The 19,761-nt window shown below is 28.0% G+C and overlaps 2 protein-coding genes across 3 annotated transcripts; both read left to right on the top strand.

The window, feature by feature from the left end:
* Positions 1-4,695: 4,695 nt before the first annotated feature.
* On the top strand, positions 4,696-9,871 carry LOC114187019. Of its 2 annotated transcripts, none has more exons than XM_028075121.1 (8): positions 4,696-4,907; positions 5,605-6,106; positions 6,331-6,416; positions 8,346-8,424; positions 8,523-8,582; positions 8,703-8,824; positions 8,910-8,981; positions 9,523-9,871. In XM_028075121.1, the coding sequence occupies exons 2-8, from the start codon at positions 5,663-5,665 to the stop codon at positions 9,623-9,625; spliced, it is 966 nt and encodes a 321-aa protein (XP_027930922.1). In that variant the 5' UTR covers positions 4,696-4,907; positions 5,605-5,662; the 3' UTR covers positions 9,626-9,871. The 2 variants fall into 2 exon arrangements, with proteins under 2 accessions (XP_027930922.1, XP_027930921.1); XM_028075120.1 differs by having other exon boundaries at positions 4,714-4,907; positions 5,602-6,106.
* A 7,004-nt stretch (positions 9,872-16,875) lies between these two features.
* On the top strand, positions 16,876-19,314 carry LOC114189184 (probable amino acid permease 7). The gene is made up of 7 exons (XM_028077890.1): positions 16,876-16,994; positions 17,081-17,314; positions 17,519-17,612; positions 17,801-18,015; positions 18,288-18,421; positions 18,520-18,747; positions 18,916-19,314. The coding sequence occupies exons 1-7, from the start codon at positions 16,916-16,918 to the stop codon at positions 19,312-19,314; spliced, it is 1,383 nt and encodes a 460-aa protein (XP_027933691.1). The 5' UTR covers positions 16,876-16,915.
* The last annotated feature ends 447 nt before the right edge of the window (positions 19,315-19,761 follow it).

A 19,761-nucleotide genomic window follows, 5' to 3' on the forward strand; every position in this document is an offset into this window, starting at 1 on the left:
ATTTCATTTACTAGGTAATATAAAAAAAATTCTTTACTTATTATTATTAAGTTTTGTTTTATTTGAACTCTTTTATTTCGCTAAAACAATTTTTGTTATTTCTCAACTATTGAGTATATATGCTGATATTTGAAAAGTTTTCTTAGATCTCTAAGATATTTTTCGTCTTATCACACCCTTAATTATACATTTGTTTTTCTTTGTGCAATTCCTTCCAATAGTCTTCAAATTGTTTAAAAGACACACATTTGTTAATTTTTTAATATTTTTATTTTTGTGTATTTTCATCATGTAGAATATTATTTCGATAAATTTTATCTAATTATTTTTTATTTTCTAACTCATTACATTCATACTTTAATTTTTTCACTATAGTTGTATAAATAATTTTTATTTACTACAATATAAAAATTTAATGTAATTGCCATGAAATTTTTTTACAACCATCCAATATATATTGTGGTTCAAAAGATACAAGATCTATGTTAAAGTTTTATTATTATGTTTATTATTTTTTCTTTGCGTCATTTTGATCAAGTGATGTATTATAACTTTTATTAGTGTATAAAAAATAGATTCATTATAATTTAAAAAATTGAAGTAAACAAACATTTAAAATATATTTTAATTTAAATATTTTTTTTCCTTTTATATTTTTAAAAAAATATTTTTTCCTTTTATATTTTTAAAAAAATATTTTTTCCTTTTATATTTTTTAAAAAATATTCTTAAAATTTATCAACTAGGTTTCATTAATGTTTGCAAATTTAATAAATGTTTTGGTTCTCATCAAATTTTATTTGGTATTATAATCTAAAATGTAAACAATTATAATTTATTTCAAAGTATTTGATATCGAAGAAACAACCATACTCCTAATATTGAATATTTAATAATATTATGTTTCCTTTACCGTAATTTTTTATAAAAATTAATTAAAATTAATATTAAAGTAGTAAGAAAACGGGTATGGGTATGGGTACGAAATTACACCCGGTACCCGGTGGGGATGGGGATGAGACAAAAGTTTGATACCCGTTGGGTTTGGGTATGGGGATGGGGATGAATTTTTTTAACGGGGATGGATATGGGATAGTGAAACCCGTCCCCGCCCCACCCCGTTGCCATCTCTACATCGGAGGTCCGATCACAATCAATTAATAAAACTACGCTTTTATTCCAGTGTTAACCAATGTAATGAAATGATAATATAAATTCATTTATAGATAATAAAAGAAAATATATTTTACACTAATAATATTCGTAAGTTAAACTACAGTTGAAAAAAGTACTTGTTATAAAATCTTTATTAAGGAAAACAATACTATAATTTTGCAATGCCTTAATAGCTTGATATATTTTTCACCTATCAATTTTCTTATAGTAACTTATAGATTTTTATTCTAGTTTTTGTTTTAGTGTAACACTCTAATTTAACTCTTATATATTTTTATTTTAGTTCTTCTTTTAGTGTAACACTCTAATTTAATAGGATTATCTTACTAATTATAACATTACACAATTGATAAAACAAACACAAACAAATTTAAGTATATAAGTTAAATTTACTATTCTTCATTAAACAAAAAAGAGTGAAACTTTCAAAATATAGTAAATCTTTTATTAATTAGGAAAATCTATATAATATGAATAATTTATATACCTAAGCAACAACTACTTCTTATCAACTTTCAGTAGTCTCAACACTACTTATCACTCTTACATGCATTATCCTCTACTCACGTATAATATATGATAATAACATGTGGACAAACCACAACACAACACACAATAGGGTGAGCTAAAATAAATTAAAACTTACCACTAATTTTAAATACTAAATTTTAATAAACAGGCACCTTTTTACAAATAAAACATCAATGTTTAAAGAATATCATACATATAAAGACCCTTGTGGCTTTTCACAAATTTTAAACACTAAATTTTAATAAACATACACCTTTTTACAAATAAAACATCAATGTTTAAAGAATATCATACATATAAAGGCTCTTGTGACTTTTCACACACAGATAGTGCCATATACCATAGGAGCTCATCAACTTCATTTTTTTTTAGTGTTGTGCCCAATGCTCCCTTAACACCGCTCGACACTATATCAAAAATCAAAGAAAAAACAAACACGTTAGTTTGCTCAATTAAATCTAATTAGTGTTTTATCTCTTTTATAAATCATAGTTGATACCAAATCAAATTGAAATATCCATTAAAAGTTAATTGTTCAAACCAATTTGCCCATTCTCAATTATTCCACAAATCAACATTCAATTTAACATATTTTATCATAATGTCACAATCCAAAGTTCACCGAGCAAGGTTCTTCGCAATTGAACTTCTATCAAAACAACATCACACCAAATCATCATACAAGCTTATCATAAATACACATTTGGATTAAAGACAAGTACAACCAAAGGTAATTATTTCTAACTTCCCTTGTCTAGTGTAAAAAAACCCTTACTCAAGACTGCCCCTAAAATTTTAGTTCTCACAAGATGTTCTAACTACTTATACAAACATCATATCATAGGTATAAGCATATCATAACGATCATAACTAAACAAAAATCCACTTTGAGCTATTTTGAGTCATAAGATAGACCCTAGAACCATGTATGTCTAAAAAAAATATGCTAAACTAACTCAAGAATAAAGCGAAAAGTGAACTTACAATGTTTTATATTCTAATCAATCAGAAGTATAAATCTCTCTGTCGTGAATTGACTGATAGCATGAGAGATGAGTTAGAAAGTTAAAGAGAAGGCAGAAGAAACCTTAAAAAAAGTTTCTAAGAATGACAACATTTATAAAGTGAATCTCAATTAACATTAAATCTATTTCTATTTGAATTTTGTATGAATAAAAGAATCTAGTATCATTTTTAAAATCGCTACAACTCTCAAACCATTATCTAGATCCTTATATTTAATCTTTATAAATCATTATTTTTTTCTAACTTCATATCATAATATCATATGAACAATTTGTTTATGGTAATTACACTTAATTTAAAATAGACAATATATATATATATATATATATATATATATATATAAGGAGTGAAGATAAATAAAAGAAGATATGTCATAAAAATTAGAGGTGTCGAAAGCGGGCCTAACCCATCAAGAAAAGGGTGGAATGAGTTATACTTTTCAACCTACTAACCTGTTTTGGCCCAATTTGCCTACTCGTCAAACTGATCGACCAAAGGATGGCCAACACGCCCTTGACTCGCTGGCTCATTTTTATTTATTTATTTTTTTTTAAATTAAAAATAATTAAAAAAGTAAATTTTTTATATTATATTTTTGTATAAATGTAAATATGTAATACTATTATAATTTAAATCATTGACACTTACAAATTAAGTTCCAGTTATTAGTTATGATCGAGTAATTTAATATGTAAATATAATAATTATTTTAATTTATCCAACTAAAGATATTAATTGATCAATTAAAAGCTTAGAAAATATTTATATGATTAAATATGCTTTAAAGATTTATTTATAAGTGTATATATATATAAATAAATTTTATAAATAAAATTTATTTTTCTTTTAAAAAAAAGTGGTGGGCCAATCCACTGATTCGTCTCGGCGAAACGAGTTGTAATTTCTGATCCATTTTTCGGTAAAAAACCAACCCACCCTGACTTATTTTTGACAGACTAAAGAGAAGTGAGTTAAAACGGATCGCCCCTGATAAAAATGGCTAATAACAATGGTAAAAAATTGAAATGAGTTTTTGACAAGATTTATTCAGAAGTCATAATTATTTAAAAAAAATATTACAAGATAAGTTTTTTAATTCTTGAAGAAATGTTAATAGGTAAGAACTTATGATGCATTGATATTTCAACTTAGATTACGTATCCGTATCCAACACGTGTCTGTGTCCATGTCCAATACTTTAGGATACTTTATCGATACTTATCAGTGAAGTATTTAATTTATAAAGTCGTAGTACAGTACAAGAAAATATTTGAATAATGATTAATTTTAGTGACAAAAAATAATTAGTCATTATATAGTGACCAATTTAAAAATTAAAAATTATTAACTAAAATAGTTCCAAAAAATTGTAATTTGTCTCTAAATAGATAATTAAATTTGTTTTTATTATGAATTGGTTTATAAATTGGTCACTACAATTAGCTACCAATGTTTTGAGTACAAAAATAATTGGTTTTTAAGTAGGAAATTGGTCTCTAACATATTTTTTGTAATTGAAATTGGTCATTATTTGAGAGTTTTGTTATAGTAGTACTTTTACGATGACAATAATTAATATATTTTTTATGTTGACAACTTTAGTACATGTAGTTTTAATTTGGATTCACACAATAACAATCATATATTTATTATGTTTGTAAGAATTAATATACAATTTTCAATATTCATATATAGCGTATCTATCAAATATTATATCCTATTATTTTTCAAAATAAATATATCCACGTGTCAGATAACTGTCGTGTCTGACACATATCATATCTGTACATCACATCATAGGTGAGAATATATATATATATATATATATATATATATATATATATATATTATAACACTTTTTCTATCTTTAACACTTTTACTATTAATTAACATCGAGTAAAAATAAAATTTTATAGATTTTAAAATTCCCGTACAAAACCAATCTAATGAAAAACAAGATGTTTCAAACTTCGTGATGTTTTCAGAAACTCGCACCAACGAGTTTTATCAAAGAACGCTAAAAAAATTTGATTTTTTTAAAGTTTTTTAGAAAGAACTTTGTGTTATCTCTTAGCAAAGTTTCTGTTTCTTATTCATGTGTAGGAAGTAGCCACCTTCTCCTGGCTTCTTTTGCTGCACCGAGCACACAGTGAGTGTACAAACCTACCAACTTGGTGAGTTCTCTCTGGATAAGACCTTCGTTTGTTTTACCCATCCTTTATCTTTCACCCTTTTACTCAATCTTGATGTTTCCTCAAAAAGCTTGTATTTTTCACCACCATTTCTCTTTTTTGTATCTTCTAGATTGTGGGGTTTATAATCTGCAAAGACGAGGTTTTGTTAGCTAATGTTAGCAAAACTTCTTCGAGAGATTCTGGAGCACTGTTTCTATTGTTCCTCTTTATTTTAAATTTCACAACTTTATTGGTGGTTATTTCTGATTTTTATTTTGGGTACATGTAGTTATTCTAACATTTTAGTTTCCTGGTGCAATATTGAAAGCTATGCTGTTGGGTTAATTCGAATGGACCAAACAAAAACCATTTCCTTTGAATTCAAGCATTTTCTTGTTTAGATTGAAAACTTATTGGTGTTCATACCGAGCTAGGCAAATTGGAAGTACTTGAAATTTGTGTTGCAGCTGATAACAAGGATTTCAAATTAAATAATCTCTCTGAAGATTCGGTCTTTTTAAGTGTGTGCGGAACAATGTTGTGTGATCCGTGTACTTGACCTCACTTACTGGGATAAGAATTTTGTTATTAGAGGTCCTAATTGAAAATTTGTTATTGATTATATAGGGCTGGGAAAATTGGGGCTACTTGGAATTTGTGTTATATATTCACTTGTGGTAACATTATGGTGCAGCAGGTTAATAGAGCTGAAAGACAACAGTACACTCGTCCCTTACAAATTTCTCACACAATCCATGATTGTCTTGCACCCTTTTGCTTTCATTCCTTCTTGCACCACCATTACATGCTCGAAACCTTTTTCTCATGACAATCACTTTGTGCCATCTCCAATGGCTCTCCGGATAGTCCCGAACAATGCCAGGAAAAGAACATTCTTATGTAGTGCTAGTAGTCAGCCGAAAGATTTGAATGGTATGGACTTCAATCTAGACGTCATTAAGGAAGATTTGGAGCTCCGGGGTGATGGCGAAGGTGCGTTTTTGGGTCAAGGTTTGAATGCAACAAGTGATGAAAAGAACATTGTTGAAGAAGCAGCACAAGATGGTGAAGATGATGATGCTGGATATTCAGATCGAGGATCATATACAGGTAGGCCAGAGAAGGATTATGATAAAGATCCAGAACTCGGTACAATTCTGGGGAGTTTTCTGGAGAATCCCCAAGAGGCACAATCCCAAGTAAGCATCACTGTATTAATGGTTTGACAACTTCAGCCTTGCATTGTAGACTTTATCTTGTGGTGGTGGTGGGGAGGAGGGGTATTTTTTTTCTATGTGTGATGTTTGTTACATTTGTTGTTGTTGAAAAATTAAAGAATAGCATCTGTGTGCTACTTTGAATTCTAATACCGAGGGATATTATTTGTGCTTAAATTAATCGACTGAGCTTGATATATTTGCAGTTGGAAGATAGATTAAGAAAGAAGAGGCACAAAGTACTGCACACAAAGACTGGATCTGGTAAACCAATGAAAGTGTCATTTAACAAGTAAGCTCAACCATGCATATATGTGTGATTATATCTTGCAGTTTTCTGTTCTTCGTGCAATTTTGCTTGTGTAGTTGTGTTTTTCTTATTCTGACGTTCAAATTTCTCCTCAGTTTGGTGTGCCAGAATTTACTGGTGTAATAGCCTCTCATATTTATTTACTGGTGTAGTATCTTTGTGAAGTGGTAGAAATGTACAGTTGAGGAATGATAGTTGTTGTTATTGTTAGTGTATGGTACGGTGGTTGAGATTTGTCAATATATACTTTCTCTTTCATATTGTCTTTCCAACTAGCATGTATAGGACATTGATGTAGTCTCTTTGTTGATCAAAGTGATACGATATGCTTTACATGGATATTTTCAAGACTTTTATGGTGGAATAGGAATAAGTTTTCAAATTAGTTTCAGATTATGCACTTGCCCAGGGCATGGTCTGAAGAGAAACTCAAATTCTAAGAAGATTATGCTCAAAATTTTGGTTCTGATTGTATTATGCAAATACCTTAAGTCAAACAACTTTAGAAAAAAACTGAAGTGCAGTGGTTTGGGTAGAGGGCAAACCTTGATGCAAAGTTATAGTTGTTTCTTGGTGACTAATTGAACATGGGTTTGAATTTGAAACCAACCTCTTTGCATATGCTAAAAAGCCTTATCACTGGGGTATGGTAGTTTTATTTATTTATATTTAGTTAGTGGTTTGAGAGATTTGCATTAAATTGTTATGGACGTGGACTGATTAGTTAAATATTTGAGTTAGTTGCCACTGAACTAGCTCAGATTCAAGTTAAATCTTTGACAGAAACCTGAAAATGCTGGGTTAAGTCTATTTAAGGTTAGATAAAAAGGCTTAGTAGAATGACTTGAGTCAATTTGATGTCTGTAAGGAAAAAAAGGATTATTTAAGATGATGATGTTACCGGGATTTTCTAATTCCTACTTTGGATATATGAATTATTAATTGTAGCCTAGTGTTGCTATATTTGCTCTCTTGTGTTCTACTGGTAATTGTAGCCTTTAGGCATTTACTAGTTAGATGTATGTTTATTCTTATGATTAGCATGTAAGTGGCACTATAATGAGTTAAAATTAGCTTATGTACTTAACTTTTATAGAAGGTTTCTCATTTAACTTTTCCAAAAGCTGAAACGCGCTAGTTGATTTTTGTTGATAGGAGAAAACACAATTCACTTTACCTTTTTTCCTTCTTCTCCTATAAGTGGTTATAGAGAAGTTTATCCAAAAACAGGGACTTAACTGTTAGTTTTGTTTTGAGATGTTCCTAAACTAAAGAATTGTGCACCAGACTCTTTGTTAGAAAATAACTGATGAGAACACGAAAAAGAAAATTCCGGAGACGTAAAAGATCACTGTCTTTAAGGATTTATCTGTGGTATATGCGCAAATCCCACAATATACAACATATTGGATCTCTTTAAAGATTCAGAACTAACAAGAAAGAACTCTTTTAAAGAGTAAATATGAACTCAGGATTTTCTAATTCCTAAACCCTAAACCGTAAACCCTAAGATATACGTGAGAGTTGTGTGTCTTTAGAGGTGAGAAAGAGCACCTATTTATAGGTGGTTAGTGACTTAAAACAACCCACAAATTGTGGAAACAGAACCGTAACTTGCAGTTGAAGCTCCAATGATATGTGCAACAATGACACTGTGCAGTTGGGAGATATTTTGCAATACATTGTTAAACTCAATTTTTATAACACTCTTCAGGGAAGTGTCTACTGTTTAGCCTGTTAGTTAAATTATGATGAATTTGTATGGTTTCGTAAAGGAATGAAGATCTGACTAAAATTGTAATTGGTGTAACAATCGAGTCAAAAACACATGCAAAAATGATATATTCTGTGTTTTTCTTCTTTATCGAAAAAGTATTTTATTTATCTTACAGTTAATGATGGTATTTCCAGATTTGATTTTTCAAACTCATTCATATGGTTTGAATTCTACAATGTTCCATTGGCCAAAGACATCTCCTTAATTTGTGATGTAAGGAACTTTTCTCTGTGATTAGTTTGTTGTTCATTCTCCATGATAGGCACGTACAAATGCTTTAGTGAAATTTGTGTTGAATTGGGTCTTTGCAGACAATTCGATCATGGCACATTATTGGCCGTCTTGGTGGATGCAATTCCATGAATATGCAAGTAAGTTTTTCTCTTCTGCGGCTGATACAAAAATTTTCATTCTCCTTTTCCCTTTGTAGTTTAACTTTTTGTGAACTTTTTAAACATTGTTGCTTATAGAACTAGCATTTGTACGTTTAGCTTTCACAGTCTCCATTGGATGCACGACCAAGTTATGATTACATTCAAGGAGCAAATGTTGAACCAACCACATTTTACAACATTGGGAATCTTGAGGTGCAAGACAACTTGGCTCGAATATGGTGAAGTGTCAATTGCATTTTCCTTGTACATGTTACTGTAATGGTGAACTGCAAATGCTGATAATTTCTTCTTGTATTATAATAGGGTGGATATTGGAACTGTTGAACCTTTGCTTCTGGATGTTTTGGTAAATGCTTTGACACAGATAAGCTCCGAGTATGATCTCCACTTTCCTTATTCTATCAATTAATCACTTTGGTTCAGTTATTTCCTCAAAATTACCCTATCACAAGAAGCCACTAACCAAAACTATTTAGGGTTCAATATGTTTTTAGTACCTAAACTTTAACACGAAGTTAGAATTCATTCATGTTCCAAACTTTGATACTGTTTGGTTACCAAATTTTAAAAATGAATAGATATAGTTCTCTTAACTAAATCGAATTAAACTTGATGTGTCAAACGACGTTTCAGGTTGGCCCAACATTTGACATGTTCCTGTTTCGATGCAAGCCTATATAATGTTGTTTAACATGTAAAAGAGGTTTAATGTCGTTGGTTTAAAATGACTATATTCATTTAGTTTACAAGTTTATAAATAAAAATATATCAAAATTTGAAAAATAGATGAAATTCAGTTTTGTGTCCAAGTTTAAGGATTACAAACATATTTAACTCAACTATTTATTTAGGAATGAACAGTTTTGATTCGTTCTTGTTAATGAGATAAGGTGTTGTTTGTTTTTGTTTTTGATAGTTTTGTTGGGATCAAGCAAGTAATGTTTGGTGGAGCAGAATTTGAGAGTTGGAACGAGGATTTGAAATCAGAGGAGGCAGGTTATGGAGTTCACAAGATCTAGCCATTTTTAAGGCATACGAGGATTTGAATGGTGAAGTATAGTTTTATTTATGAAAATGGTGATGAAACTAAATAAGCATATTTCCTCTGGTGCATGACTGTTTCAAGTTCAGTAGTATTGAACTCTCATAGGAAACAAAACAAAGTTCCCCATGTCACTCATTTTAAATTCACTTACCATTCAATTTTCCTTTCACCATTAGAAAGGAACAGTAGTTAAGAATAATAATTTAAATAATAACAATAAGAATATGGTATGACAAGAAAAAATATAATATAATAATAAAATAAATGTATTATATATGAATAATGTTAGGATACAATGTAAATTATATTTAAATAATGATTTTCACAGAAATTGTTTACAAACACACATTTACATATGGGTGTCCACATTTATACTTATGAGGTGTATTTTTTTTCACATTTATTTTTTAAATATAATTTTTTTAAAACTAAAATAATTATTTTATCAATTTTATTCTTTAAGAGATTTCTTTTTAAAATTTAACTGTTTTTCAATTTGATTGTTTTTTTTTAATTTAATCATTTTTTAATTATAAAACTACCTACAAAATAAATAAACTATTTTTAACAAAGTTATCCAAATTATTCATATTTAATTTTATAATTATAATAACAAAATAAACATTAAATATGTTTTTTATCTTCTAACTTTTAGTGAAAATTAAAATTAGTATCTTTTCAAAATTTTGAATTAACTTAGTGAATGTGTGGATTAAGGTCTTATAATCAAATTTGATATATTTATATGATGTTTCAAATATATACTAAACAGGGCAGGGGCGGTTCAAGAGTTTGAGAGGCTTAAAATAAACTTAAAGAATGATGTCTTTTATTTTAATTTTTTTTTTTGAGTTTTTTTATGCAAAATTATTTATTAAATTGTCATAATTTCATTTAACATGTATTTTTTCATAGATAATAGGTTTAATTCGTTTAATCTATCTTGAAAAATTATTGATTTTAAATAAGTTTTTATTATTTTTAGCGTTGGAAAATCTCTTTCGGCTGAAGTGATTGATAGTGGAGTTGTTAACATTATTCTATAAGTTATATATGCATATGAAAAATAATCAATTATTTTTATATAATGAAGAATGTTAATTGGTTTATCATTTTTCAAATCTATAATTTTCCTTAAGATGTTTTAAAGATTTGTTAAGGTTTAAGCATTTTTCTAATTCATTTTCCTTATCTATTTTGATAAATTTATTTATAGTTCCTATATGTGATGCAGTTAAAGCATCAATTCTTCTCCTTTGAATTGTTGAATAGTCTGATCCAAATTTTCTAGTTGACATATGTATATATTTTTAAATGAAATTGTTTCTGCAAAGAACAAACAAGATAAGTTAGGCACAAGTGTCACCTTATTCACATAGTCCGTTATCTCCTCAGTTTGCCTCTTTCCCGGTTGGCATATGTCAGCTTGGACCGGGAGGGATTACCTGCAGAAGGGACTCTGAAGCTTAAGTCAACCAAAGCTCTCAAAAAGTCAACTCAGGTGATTAATGGAGTAATGAATGCGTACCTTTAATTACTGGGGTCCATGCGTATTTATAGAGTATTAATTATGTCTGGCCATGTCATGGGTTGGGCTCTAGTTTGGGCTGTAAGTGGGCCTAGGCCCTAGCCCAGGCCCTTAGTTCGATTATTGTGGGCTTATTGGATATCAGAGGGATTTGATTTAGCTAAGTGTCTTAAGGTTGTCGGCCTGAATCGACTACTCTCTTTAACGGTCCGCATATGCTGTCTTAGGTGGGTTATTCCTCTTAGCGTCTTATGTTACCGGTGCAGGCCGACTAGGCTTAGGTTAGCTCAGGCCGGTTACTTGAATGATTCTGCGTGTAAACATGGTGATCGTTTATTGTTATTTTACTAAGTTGGCTCGGTGTGGTACACCAGTCTCCCAGCCTTTGCCGATATAGATATGTCGGTCAAGGGTGATGTGTGTTGATATTCTAGCAAGGCCGGCTAGGTGTGGTAAAAAATAAATAATTGTAATATATAAAATACTAACAATTAAAGATAAGTATATAAAACAAATGAATTAAAACAATAAAATATGATTTTGGTTGTCAAAAAAGTAAACTTGATAGTAAAGTTGTAATATCTTGAAGTCTCAAGTCTCTTTTTCAAGTCTTAACTTTTTCACAAATATATAAAGATTATTTTAAAATTAATCATTAATAAAAATAATTAAACAAAATTATGTTTTTCTCAACACTATAGTAAATGGACAAGATATATGCAAAAAAAAAACTCGAAATTTGTAAATTGAAAATTACCGAAAAATAAAACTGGACAAAAGAAACAAATTTTTAATTCTAATACAAATCCAAAACAAAATAAAATTAACAGCAACACAAATAAAAAGAAAAAGAAAAAACATAGTAACCAGAAATGAGGATGAAAGCATTAGTACACACATACAACATGAAATTCAAAAACAATATGATATTTAATGTGAGATTAAGAAATGTAATATGTTAAATCCCTAAGAGAATGACTTGTAGGAAAGAGGAAAGTAAAGAGAGGTTAGACAAATCACATATAAATAAAATAAGAAAATAAAAATAGAATGTAAATGAATTATAAGAGAGTAAATATATTTAATCATTCTCTTTTTCGTAAACAAATCATAATTTACTAAAAAAAGTTTTAACTCATTAATTATCAATTTTAATACCAATAAAAATTGACATATAAGAATAATTTAACTAAATCTTATTCTCCAACATAAACTTATAGTTAATTAATAGAGCTATATTAGTAATAAAAAAAATTGAGTTTTTTTTTTCTTACACATATTTTTATAATTAATTTAATACTCTTATAATAGTACTAGAAAAATGTTTGAGACCTTTTTTCTTAAATATAATTCTATAGTTAATTTAATAGAGCAATATTAGTAATAAATTTTTGTTAAGGCCTTCTTTATTAGAGGTCTAAAATGAGTGTTTTACTTATCTTATCTTTAAACCAACTCTTATACTAGTTGAGTTGTTTACACTTTGTTTAAAAAAACTAGATTCACATTTTATTTTAAATTGAAAAAATAAATTGAGTTAAAGTTTCAAAGACAAATTAATTCAAATTTTTAAGAAAATTCAAAAGGATTATAAGGGATAAACAAATATATTTATAAAAGTACACTGCCAATGTAATACGGGTAGTTTTCATAAAAGTAATAAAATTTTAAAAATATGAAAAATAATTAGTTTTATACAAAAGAAATGTATGTGAGAATTAGAAAATTATATTTTAGTTATGCAATTATTTTTAGATGTATCACTAGATAACACATAACCGTAACAACGTTTATATTTGATTTTTAATTTTTAAGAAATTTAAGTTAAGATGAATAACAAATATGTAATCAATTTTTAATATAGTTGTTAAATGTAAAATTAAAAAAAAGATATGTGAAAAAAAATTAAATAATGGTTTAAGATAAAAAAGATTTTTAGAATAACGGTTAAAAGTAAATTATTTATAAAATAATTAATTTTTAAAGTAATGAAGGATAAAACTGATATTATGAAATAGACACAAGATAAATATCTTTATATATTGTTATAAATTCTCTAATTTATCACAGAATAAAAACGTTTTAATTTAATAAAGAATAATTTGTTCACATTGAAAAAATAATACCAGTAATGGTTAATTTCTTTGTAACAAAGGTAACATTTAAAAAAAAAAACTTTTAATATGAAATCATAAATTATGAAAATTAAATTGTAAACGTATATTTCATTTATATAACAGTTTTTATATCATAAAAACTATTTAAGATTTTACAATGATAATTAATATCTTAAATTATCTAAATGATTATTTATTGATTTAATACTCTAATAAATATTATAATTTAAATTTAATTATAAAAATAATTAATAATATAAATATTGCATAAGATAATATATACATATATTATGATATATATTATTATATGAAATAATATTAACAAAATTGTATTTCATTTATATAGTTACTCTTTCATAAAATTTATATCTATACCAATTCCATTTATAATTGTTCTTTATGTTCAATTCCTTGCAATTTTGCCTTTTCTAACTGTTTTTTATATGCATTTTTAAGTTTTTTTTTTATCCTTTTAAATCAAATCTAACTTTATTAGTTTTACTGTTAAGACGAAAATTATACATATAAGTTATAAAAATTAATAAAATTGACTTATTTTTCTAGATACATTATTTATGTTCACATTTAGTTTTGTATTTTATCTCTTAGATAATGTTTTTTAAATTAAATTAATTATTTTACTAATTTATCTGAAATTGACACTTTTTTAAAATTTAATTATTTTTTCTTAGATTTGATATATATTTTTTAATTAAATTAATTTTTTAGTCTAAAATAATTATCTATACTTTCTTTTTTATGAAATCAATAAAATTCACTCATAATAAAAATATAATGTCTATTTATATTTTTTAATAATAACAATAAAAAAGTGAACATGGTGTTTTTATGAGTTTTAATAATCACTACAATCTATGATGTACATATATGATATAAGACACATATATGATACACTTATTTTAGAAATAATAGAATAATAAGATACATGATACATGATAGATACATGATATATGAATATTTAAAAATTTAAAAATAAATAAATTCTTAAAAACTTAATAAATATATGATTGTTATTGTGTGAATCCAAATTAAAATTATATGTATTAAAGTTGTCAATATACAAAATATAGATTATTCTCATCATAAAACTACCACTACAAGAAATCTCTACTTTTAAATAATGACAAATTTTAGTAACCAAAATATGTTTGAGACGAATTTAAAGACTAATTATGTTGGGCTGTTGTTAGTGAGCAATTTAGAAATCAATTATTTGGATAATCAACACCACATCTTGGTAGCTAGTATTAGTAACTAATTTAAAAAATTAATTCATAATAAATGCTATTTTAATTATCAATTTAGAGACCAATTATAACTGTTTGTAACTATTTTATTTGCCAATAATTTGTATTGGTAACTAGATTGGTCATTGTACAGTGACTAATTAGTTTTTATCACTAAAATTAGTCATTATTCAAATATCTTCTTCTAGTGTACTACGACTTAATAAAATATCTTATACAAATAAGTAACTCAACTTGAAGTATCAACATATCTTACGCTACAATCCTTTCTTTTTTATATTTCTATAACCATTAATAAATGGAAATTATTTTTAATAATTACTGCAATACTTCCTTTTTTATATTTTTCCTATAAATATTAATAAAGGAATTCTTCCATAATTAGTAGATAATTGTTTTCTTATTATACATATTTCATTATCTATCTCACCCTTATCAATATAAACTATTTCATTTTACCTTTGAAATTTATATCTATTGTTTATTGTTATTTTTTGAAAATATAATTTTTATTAATAATTATATAAGTGTGTCGAAAATCGGTCTATAAAATTATTGTATATTGATAGCTAAACTGATTTTTGTTATAGGGTAATATCTTATTCTCTAGGTTAGATTTATTGATACTTAATTTTATTGAATTATAAGATTTTAATATATTAAAAAGTTAAAGTTTTGATAAAGATTAAAAGAGTTGTCAAATAATTAAGCGTATAATATGTTACAATATCTAAAACAAGTAAAATGCCCGTTATCTATTAGACTGAGTCCAATGAGATCACACCAAGCGTGTGAAATGTATCAAAAATAAAAAAATAGGTTACAAACACATTGTGATAAGAGACATGTAGTTAGTTTGTTATAAATGATAAGAGACACTAGTGTTATCTATTTTGTTATCCATATTTTATTTCGTAGTAGTAATATATTTTTTAAATTAATTTTACTAATTTTATTTTTAAGTAATCTTTTTTTTCTTTACTTCAACCTTTTCTTTATTTGACATTTTTTTTTTAAATTTAAGCATTTTTAAAAATTAAAATAACTGATAACATAATATCTATAGAATAAATAAAAATTATCTATAATAAAATTATAACATTTAATTATATTTTATTGTTATATAAAAATAAAGATATTTTGCTATTTCTCCTCAATCCTAGGCACCTATATATAGAAATTTAGGATAGATTTAAGAGATACATTACTGTGAGAGATGATTAAGATTTTGCTATCTCTTATTTAAGTTATCTTTTGCTATCTCTTATACATTAAAGTTATCTTTCTACCAGTGTGATCTCCCTCTATTTATTTGATTGATGAAAAACTCATTCATAACTATCCTCACTCCAAATATCGCCATTGTTACACACACATACATGCACCGTGAGATCTTGGTATCTAGTTCAGTCAATTACAGGTATTTCTCTCATAATTTTCTGTTTCAGTCAATTATTCCATGTTTTTGTTATGTCAATGCAAAACTTTTCTTCATGTTCATTGAAATAGAAAAAAAATCTTCATACAAGAGCCCTAAGCCAGGATCAAGAATGGTTGAAATTGTGATTATATGTGTGAAATTAATATGACATATTTGCTGCATAAAAATATGTGTTTCTCAACTATTTACTTGAAGCTGCTAAGGGTTCTGTTCACATTACTTTTTGAACAAAAATATTAATTTGTGTTTTCTTCTTGCCTTTTCATCCATGGAATGATAAAGGTCTCAATAAATTTTTATTTCACGCATGTCTTTGTCTTTATTAAATTATTCACTCGCGTAATAATTCAATTTCATGCAATTCTGGTTTTGTATGCCGTATCCTTTATATCAGTATTTAATCTCACAGTACATGAGTAAGATACTTTAACTTCTTTTTCAAATTTTCAAATCTGCATCTTTGTTGAGTCTACAAGGTTACATCTCTGAGTTTTTGTATTATTATTAATCATTAGTATTATCAAATTTGAGTAGGACCCCTTTTCTCCATTATTGTCTTGATGCATTTTCTGTCAAAAATCATAAAGACACAACAATCAGAGTCTGTGTTTTCTGGTTTACTGTTACTATCATCATTACTTGGTACTACACAAAGCTTATGTTGTGTTTTTGCTATATTTACAAAATTTTTCTAAGGTTTATAAATTATAATACATTTTTTTTTTATATATGTACACTCTTGAAATTTTATATCAACATATTCATATCATACGCATGGACTTGAATGTGACTGTAGCAATAAAAAAATTGATCTTCAATGCTGCCATTTAAGATTTTTCTATGGTGTTAACATGCAGTAAACTCCTCCACCAGCTTCTATTGAGTATTTGAGTTTGAACCTTGGACAAAGATGGAGGTGAAAAACTCTTTGCCGAGTACTACAACTGCACTTGTTGCTTATGATGAAGATGGCCATGTTAAAAGGACTGGTAAGAGTTCATAGCAACATAACCACCCCATTTTCATTTGCATGAATTTGAATAACAGATCTTGGTTCTGCCATCAATTTTTACAGGAAATTTATGGAGTGCTGTGGCTCACATCATCACTGCTGTTATTGGATCTGGTGTTCTATCTCTTGCATGGAGCACTGCCCAATTGGGATGGATTGGAGGGCCACTTGCATTGCTTTGCTTTGCAATCATCACCTATGTTTCTTCATCCCTTCTCTCTGATTGTTATAGAACTCCTGATCCTGTCACTGGGAAAAGAAACTACTCATACATGGATGCTGTTAGAGTCAATCTTGGTAGTGAACTCTCCTGTATTCTCTCATGCAATCATTGTTTTTAGGCTCTTTTATTTCTACGTCGACTAGAGATAAAACCAATTCACATATATCAGTGGGGTGCAAACCTTATCTTACAAACTGGTTTTGTGAAATTGAATTAGGCTTAAAATACACTTCTGACCGTTAATGATAACTTACAATTGCATTCTTTTATTGGTTCAGGTAAAAGAAGAACATGGTTGGCTGGATTTCTTCAATTTTTGACCTTGTATGGGACTAGTTGTGCTTATGTACTTACTACAGCAAATAGTTTAAGGTACTTCCCATGTTAAATGAGGAAATCACTACTCAGTATTTCTGTGAACATGATAGTAGAGAGAAAGTGCTGAGTTTTTAGTTTTTTCTTACTCATTTAAACACTTTGCTAAGAATTTCAGATAATCTTAATCATTTTGTAATATCCAAGTATCTGTCATAATGAAACTTGTTTATTCTGCCATGCAGAGCAATTCTGAGAGCAAATTGTTATCACAAGGAAGGGCATGAAGCTCCTTGTGTTTATGGGGGCAATATTTATATGGTGATGTTTGGAGCTGTTCAAATCGTAATGTCATTCATACCAGACCTCCATAACATGTTATGGGTCTCAGTTCTTGCAGCAATTATGTCCTTTACATACTCTTTCATTGGACTAGGACTTGGCATGGCAAAGGTTATAGGTAATTTCTCTTGCAATGCATTTCTTGTTGGTTTAATATTTAGCTTATTTTTCAATTTCAAGCTTTCTGATGATTAAACCAACAAGGTGAAGAAAGAAAAATAATATCATTCTAAAACTCTTATGTTTAGTATCACATGAATATACACTGCAAACATTACTGATATTTCTTGTCCACACAAACTCCTACAATTTCATTATGTTATGTCTTTAGTTACACAATAACACAAAAATTCAGTAGAGAATCTGAACTCTAAAATTTTGTACTGGCAGGAAATGGAAGAATTATGGGTAGCATAACAGGGATACCAGCTACTAACACAGCTAACAAGTTATGGTTAGTGTTCCAAGCACTTGGTGACATAGCTTTTGCTTATCCATATGCCTTGCTCCTTCTTGAGATACAGGTAACTTTATATTTTCATCTTCCTATTTGATGATAAAAAAAGGTTGGAAATAAACAAATCTTGTGTCTAAAACAAAGCATTGAATTTTGTGAACACAGGACACTCTGAAGTCTACTCCACCAGAAAATCAAACCATGAAAAAGGCTTCCATGGTTGCAATCATTGTGACAACATTCTTCTACCTGTCTTGTGGATGCTTTGGATATGGAGCTTTTGGAGATGGTACGCCAGGGAACATCTTGACAGGGTTTGGGTTTTATGAGCCTTATTGGCTTGTTGCCTTTGCCAATGCTTGCATCATTCTTCATTTGGTGGGAGGATATCAGGTACTACTATTACTATAACCTTCCATTGTTGATTTTCCTTATTTTGAAGACATAGCAGATGAACAGTACAAAAAAAACTCAGCAGAGAATCCAAATTCATTCTTTTACTGTCTTTACATGTTAACTAACCATCCACACTTTTTGTTGATGTTTGTGATGTTTGATCAGATGTACAGTCAACCAATATATACTTATGCTGATAGATGGTGTTCAAGAAGATTCCCTGAGAGTGACTTTGCAAACAAGAGTTACAAAATAAAGTTGCCTTTAATCCCTGGTTATGAGCTGAATCTGTTTAGGTTGTGTTTTAGAACAGTGTATGTGATTTCAACCACTGGGATTGCAATTTTGTTTCCTTACTTCAACCAAGTTCTGGGAGTGTTAGGAGCCATAAATTTCTGGCCATTGGCTATATATTTTCCAGTGGAAATCTACTTGCAACAGAGGGAAATTGGAGCTTGGACCAAACAATGGATTCTTCTTAGGATCTTTAGCTTTCTTTGCTTCACTGTCACAGTTGTGGGTCTAGTGGGATCAATTCAAGGAATCATTAGTCAGAAACTTTAGTTTTCAGAACATGTACTTAATTTGTTTTAGTTGTGATACATTCTTTGGATAATTTTAATCAATAAATGTTATTCATTCTTTATGAGAATTTGTATTTGCAAACTTATCAACTATGCTTCTTAAAAGTAGTGCACATAGCTGAAAAAAAAGTGTTACATAAATCAAATTCACCAATTTCAGTAACATGCAGACCAGTTTTAAATAAAGATGACAATGTTATTATTTTAAATAATTTAGATACACATTCACTATTTAGAAGATAATGTTGTGTTGACTACTAATTAGTTTATTCTATTGCTATTTTAAGATGATGAGTTTATTATATTTATATTGTTATCTAAATTTTGGTTGGGTCATGTATGCGTATCATAGTGAAATTCTCCCATTGAAATTTCATTATTTTTGTTTGGTTCCAAGCACATGGTGTTTGTACAGGTTACTGAAAAA

Source organism: Vigna unguiculata, chromosome 6, assembly GCF_004118075.2.
Source record: "Vigna unguiculata cultivar IT97K-499-35 chromosome 6, ASM411807v1, whole genome shotgun sequence".
In the NCBI taxonomy this organism is placed as follows: Eukaryota; Viridiplantae; Streptophyta; class Magnoliopsida; order Fabales; family Fabaceae; genus Vigna; species Vigna unguiculata.

Coding starts and splice junctions, on each gene's coding strand:
- LOC114187019 (XM_028075121.1), top strand. CDS start 5,663: ATGATTGTCTTGCACCCTTTTGCTTTCATTCCTTCTTGCACCACCATT. Junction 6,107..6,330: donor CCCAAGAGGCACAATCCCAA/GTAAGCATCACT, acceptor ATATATTTGCAG/TTGGAAGATAGATTAAGAAA. Junction 8,825..8,909: donor GACAACTTGGCTCGAATATG/GTGAAGTGTCAA, acceptor GTATTATAATAG/GGTGGATATTGGAACTGTTG.
- LOC114189184 (XM_028077890.1), top strand. CDS start 16,916: ATGGAGGTGAAAAACTCTTTGCCGAGTACTACAACTGCACTTGTTGCT. Junction 16,995..17,080: donor TGGCCATGTTAAAAGGACTG/GTAAGAGTTCAT, acceptor CAATTTTTACAG/GAAATTTATGGAGTGCTGTG. Junction 17,315..17,518: donor TGCTGTTAGAGTCAATCTTG/GTAGTGAACTCT, acceptor TTATTGGTTCAG/GTAAAAGAAGAACATGGTTG.